This window comes from Papilio polytes, unplaced genomic scaffold, assembly GCF_000836215.1.
Source record: "Papilio polytes unplaced genomic scaffold, Ppol_1.0 DF821289.1, whole genome shotgun sequence".
Lineage (NCBI taxonomy): Eukaryota > Metazoa > Arthropoda > Insecta > Lepidoptera > Papilionidae > Papilio > Papilio polytes.
The window spans coordinates 2,490,055-2,495,727 of NW_013527915.1; the positions used below are offsets into that span (position 1 = coordinate 2,490,055).

A 5,673-nucleotide genomic window follows, 5' to 3' on the forward strand; every position below is an offset into this window, starting at 1 on the left:
GGGTGTGTTCAAAATAAATATATATATTTAATCTATACTAAATTATAAATGAAACATATGTATTTTTGTACATATTAAAATAACTCAAAAACTACTGATCCGATTTCAAAAATTCTTTCACCAATAAATAGTTAAATTGTCAATGAGTAAAACAGGATTATGTTTGTTTTCTGCACGGACGAAGACTCGAGCAACAGCTACTTCAAAACTATTCATAAAACAATGATTTACAACTATAATAAATATGTACATTATTAAATTACGTCTTGTTTTCTCTACTGATATGAGAATTGCCCTATATTCTTACTAGGTAAGAATTTTACTCCATCATCATCATCACCAGGTCACTATACCCCCACTGAGGGGCTCGCAGCCTACCCTAAGTTAGGGTGACTAGGCCATAGTCAACCACGCTGGCCCACTGCGGTTTGGTTCACTTCACACATAGGTTTTGAATTTCTTTGCCGATATATTTACTACATAACACGTAATCAAGGGTGGATCCAGCTTTGGCACAAGGGGGGGGGGGGATCACATAGTCGTGGTCAAGTCAAGAGCTTGACAAAATATGTAAATATATTTTGTCAAACTCTTTACCAATCAGCTCAGGGGGGGGGTCATGACCCCCCCCTCCCTCAATCCGCCCTTGCAGGTAACTAAATAAATAGATTTTCAAGGTCACAGTGACCTTTTAAAATAAAAATTAATATAAATACATTGTCCTTACAAAGTATAAGAAACACATGTTAAGTAATGCTTTGTAATACTTACATTTCTTAAGTACAGATGTGTTTAAATATACTTTAAGGTAGTGAAAACAAATCACATAGAGGAATAATATTTACATAGTACGCCGTAAGCGACATAACCTAGATTGTTATGTGAAATCCCTTACATAAGATAATAACAGTCTATATAACAACCTATTCGCAGATTATTACGTTTTCAATATTATAATCGACGTCAAAATAAAATACTACAATTTTAAAATTCCTATTTCTCTGAAACTGATTACCTAAACAATGATTTATGGTTTACATTTGTTTCTTTCAAGCTTAGTTTTTACCTTTTTTCTACCGTTAATATTACTATAAGCAATACCGATTTGTAAAGCTAATAAAATTATCTACAAAAGTATTTAATTTCGTATATCTGAATATAATAAATTAACAGATATTACTAAAAAAAACTCCACCACAAATGAGTGATAACTGAACAAGTAAATATTACACTTCAAAACATAATTACATCTAAAACTTAAATATATAATTTCAAATCTCTATATGTACTTTTAATAACAATGAAAAAGCTATTAATATGGGAAAAACTTGAACTACATTTAGACATCAATAATTGATCATACTGAGTTCCCACTGGCAAAACATTCACATAAAAATATGTTAGGAGTCATCCAATAATTTAAATAAACTCCCCTCCCGTCCTTGTGATTTTTCTCCTCGGAGGATCCCTTATCAAACATGTTTTTATAAATCCTGCTTATCACTCACAGGATATACATAATACCAACATACAAGAAAACAAAACTAGCGTTAATCTATATTACATAAGTGCCAATTGTTATTAAAAACTAAACTTCCCCCGCACTTTGAAGAAACCCAGACTTATCTTGTTATGTAACAGCGAGGTGACACCTAAATAACTCTGGATTACTATCGGAGAGTGGTGAATACAGCAGGCAGATGATGTCATCGCTTCTATTGCTCGCTGCAACTTTTGTGCAAATGTCTCCATATCATACATAGCTCTCTCTTCTAGAGTACCATCTGGAATATACATTTAAAATATTTAGTGCATGCACACAACTAAATTATCGCACAACTGTTTAGTTTCCTCCTATGAGCTATGGAGGTGCGCACACTACTCAATTTTTAGTAAACAGTTGAATTTGATCCGAAACAATCGACAATCGCACACATTTGTGCGATAATTTAGTCAAAGGTGTGCGTCTGCTCTTACTAAAAAGCGATAACACATATAAAAAAATAAATAAACCATAGACTAAATTTTGGAAATAATCCTTAAAAATCAAGTGAAATCATAATTTATAAAAATGGTATAGTGTCATGGCTATTAATGGAAACTGACATTTAAAAAATAAAACACTTCATTTGAATTGTGTAGGACCCATATTAAAAACAGATAATGTAACAGTAGCTATTTCTAAAATAAATAAAAATAAACAACTTCTAGACGCTACATTAAATAATTAAATCTAACCTCTCTCTTGGTCCGATGAAAATAAATCTTTCATTCCTTCGTTGTCTGCAAATTTTAATTTATAGACATATTATAAATCTTCAGTAAATTATGTAAAATTATTGATCTATTGTCTGGTCGGATAAAAAGTGGCAAAATTTACAAAAGGTGTCATATTAATGACATTAATACAATGTCACCTGATTTTTTTTTGTACGAAATATCTCACCTTTATGCCAAAATATTGGATGTGATGCAAAAGTGATAAATGGCACATCTTGGCTGAAAGGATTCCACGCAGTTTTGAGAGACAGCGGCTCTCCCTTGTTCCACATTAGTCTCACTCCGCGAAGATTTCGTTCCCTGTAATTATTTCAATAAAAATTTTAATTAGGAAAATTTATTTACCTTAAACAGAAATTCCATACACCAACTTTTTATAATAGTATAAAAAAAGTAATTAATATAATGAATTGATTATTTTTATATAATACAAATTAGGAATAGACATTTCAAAGCCATGCAGTTTCTCATTAAAAATCAACCCAGAGCACCTAAGTTCAGAGCATTCTCACATAAATTTTTGTTTGCAGTATTTACAATAAACCCCCTATAACGCATTCCTACATGCGATCCCCGTTGTAGAAATCACCAGTACAACACGTTTTTCAACTGGGCAAAATCTAAAATCGCTTTATAGGGGGATTTAAAAAAATTCGTTGTGAAAATCTGAGTTATATATGGTAATTTCCTCGTTATAGAGGGTACGGAGATCGTGTTATAAGGGGGTTCAGAGTATTGTGTTAAGAAATTGTTTTTATTAAAGTGACAATATCTATGATAAGATAATGGTCATAATCTCTAAGATTTTTTTTGTAAATCTGTTATATAAATTGATACATTTATGGAACTAAAAATGCTATATTTGCTAATCCATTATTTCTTTTGCAATTCAACACAATATTAAAACTTTTTACATATATTAGTTAAATGATTTAAATATTGATTTCTAAATTAAAATAGTCCCAATAAGTGAAATTAATCTATTTTAAAATAATAAGAAACCATGACATAATTGCAATTAAAAAATGTAAATGTTGTATATTAAAAAGCAGCATTATTAAGCTTAAAAAGCTGCCGAGCTTAATGCATCTAATCTACACATGAAAGCTAGCAAACAATTCCGCCACATATTTGCGACTACAGCAAATCAAAGTACCTAGGTTCAAAATACTTGGGATCGAACAATTTTGCCTCCTCATTGGCCGTTGGTCGTCTGCAGAGGCGGTCTATGACGCAGTCTTTGACAACAGTAGTAACACCTGTTGCGATGCCATTTAAACGACTGTTGGGCCATAATATGTAAATCTTGTTTGTATTAAGAAATTATCAATATACCATTTTAAGGTTATAAAAAAGGGAGTTAACGATAATTAGATTTGTTTACTTTTTACGATGTTTTATCTATTATTATTTAGTTAAATTTTCATTGATGTAAATATATATTAATATACTAGATTTGGCCCGCGATTCCGTCAGCATGGAATTTAAAAAAAAAAAGAACAAGTTGCTTATGTGTTCTTTCAGACTCTCCTCTACATCTATGCCAAATTTCATAGAGATCCATTTAGCCATTTAGGCTACAAACTCTCACACATCCATCCATCTAAACTTTGACATTTATAATATTAGTAAGATATAGAATTGTAATTTGTAGACTTGGTTCCTCTTTCTCTTTTGATATCCACTTTCTGGACTATGAATTCAATAATTTATTAACAAATATAAATTTAATATTTATAAAAACAACAGATGTTAATAACTTACGGCACTAAAGATGAAGGTGGGTACACCAACTCCCCTATCACAATTGTGTCCAAATCATCTAGATAAGTCTTTTTAAAATCCAACTGCTTCATTGCAATAAAATCATATTTAATTGTCATAACCAGCCTTGATGTCAGGAGAACAATTCTTTCTTTCTCATTATCCCATAATGTTATCCTGAAAAGAGTACAGTTCAGTACAGTAAGCTGCAAAAGTATTAATACATTTGCAACCTTGTATACGTTGTTGGTTTCAAAAATGTGTTTCCATATATTCATAATTGGCAGCATAGAAATATGTGCCAACACATTTTTGATACTAAACCTGTATACAAATGTCTCAAGCCAATGTACACCTCGTTATTTTTTGTTAACGTTACCCAATTATGTTATTACTTTTTAAGTAAATTGTTAGAACAGTGAAACATGAAATATAGAAATTTAGTAAATAATAAAATTTCTTGAATTATAAATTAAGGTACAGTCAGCGGAAGTCAGCCAATTGATATAATGTGACCATGATGCTTCTGAATATTAAGGATATGGGTACTTTCCCTATTACATCATTATTAAATTAAGCACTGCAATAAACCAATTTATTATTAGTCTATGTATAAAGTTTACATACTCTGTAAGTAACCAAGATCCTAAGTATTCCCCATCTTCAGGGAATAGCAACGCTGTAATGCACTCTTGGATTGCATTCTCCACAACACCTTTACGGAATGTAAAAAAATCCTTTATATTTTCTCTATTGAATGGCACATCATAACGCGGGTACACAGTCCTTTCTGGTTCTGCTGCATTTCTTGGCTCTGGATTTGATATACCCTCTGCTCTAGCATCTATGGAATAAAACAATGACGTCTGTTATGATAAGCATGACCTATGAAATGTAAAGGTAAATGTATTTGTGGACGTTTCACATCAAAGGAACGATTCCTTTTTTTGATTGTTTAATATCATTCCACTTTTAGTGTGAAAACTGTGAAAAAAGTTTTTTTTTTAACTTATGGTGTCTAAGAAAAGAAAATAGCTGGCGTGTTTACCTCTACCTGCAAACGAAGACGTTGATGATGAAAGTGAATCAGCACCCGACAGAACAGAAGGATTCGCGTTTAACTGATTTTTATTCTTATTGGAACTTTTAGAATCTGACGCATTATCAACTCGATTATCCGCATTAGCATTGTCCGATGTTAATTGTAATGTACCAACACGTAGTTCTAAATCATCGTCCAATATATCACTCATATTGTAATTTGCGCAAAGAATTCTAAGTATTTTTAATAACTTTGGGATATTTTATGTCGCTTCGCGAAAAGCGTAAATAATCGACCGGCTGATAATAAATAAACGTCAAATATCTGTGTTGCTATTTGCGAAAAATTAAAATAAAACCTTTTGTCCTGCACACTTTTTGGTAAGAACTAAACATGAAAAATAGAATCAGAATTGTGATTTAAACTTATTTTCATATTCTTATTAGAATTTCACTCCCAAACACAACTGAAAAATTATTTTGTCTTCTGACATTGGACGTCTTATTATGAAAACTAAAAACACCAAGCAAAGTCAAAGACAAAAGTTCTGTTGTAAGTGAAACCTATTTGGTGTTTTGCAGTGTAAG

At 31.4% G+C, this 5,673-nt stretch overlaps 1 protein-coding gene across 7 annotated transcripts; it reads right to left on the reverse strand.

Moving 5' to 3' along the window:
* Positions 1 to 1,173: 1,173 nt before the first annotated feature.
* Positions 1,174 to 5,407, reverse strand: LOC106109410 (tumor protein p63-regulated gene 1-like protein). 7 transcript variants are annotated; one of them, XM_013290903.1, is made up of 7 exons: positions 5,099 to 5,407; positions 4,672 to 4,888; positions 4,045 to 4,221; positions 3,437 to 3,562; positions 2,447 to 2,580; positions 2,239 to 2,283; positions 1,174 to 1,784 (listed from the first exon to the last, which is right to left on the reverse strand). In XM_013290903.1, the coding sequence occupies exons 1-7, from the start codon at positions 5,295 to 5,297 to the stop codon at positions 1,582 to 1,584; spliced, it is 1,101 nt and encodes a 366-aa protein (XP_013146357.1). In that variant the 5' UTR covers positions 5,298 to 5,407; the 3' UTR covers positions 1,174 to 1,581. The 7 variants fall into 7 exon arrangements, with proteins under 7 accessions (XP_013146357.1, XP_013146360.1, XP_013146359.1 ...); XM_013290906.1 differs by having other exon boundaries at positions 3,464 to 3,562; positions 5,093 to 5,407; XM_013290905.1 differs by having other exon boundaries at positions 3,452 to 3,562; positions 5,093 to 5,407.
* Positions 5,408 to 5,673: the final 266 nt, after the last annotated feature.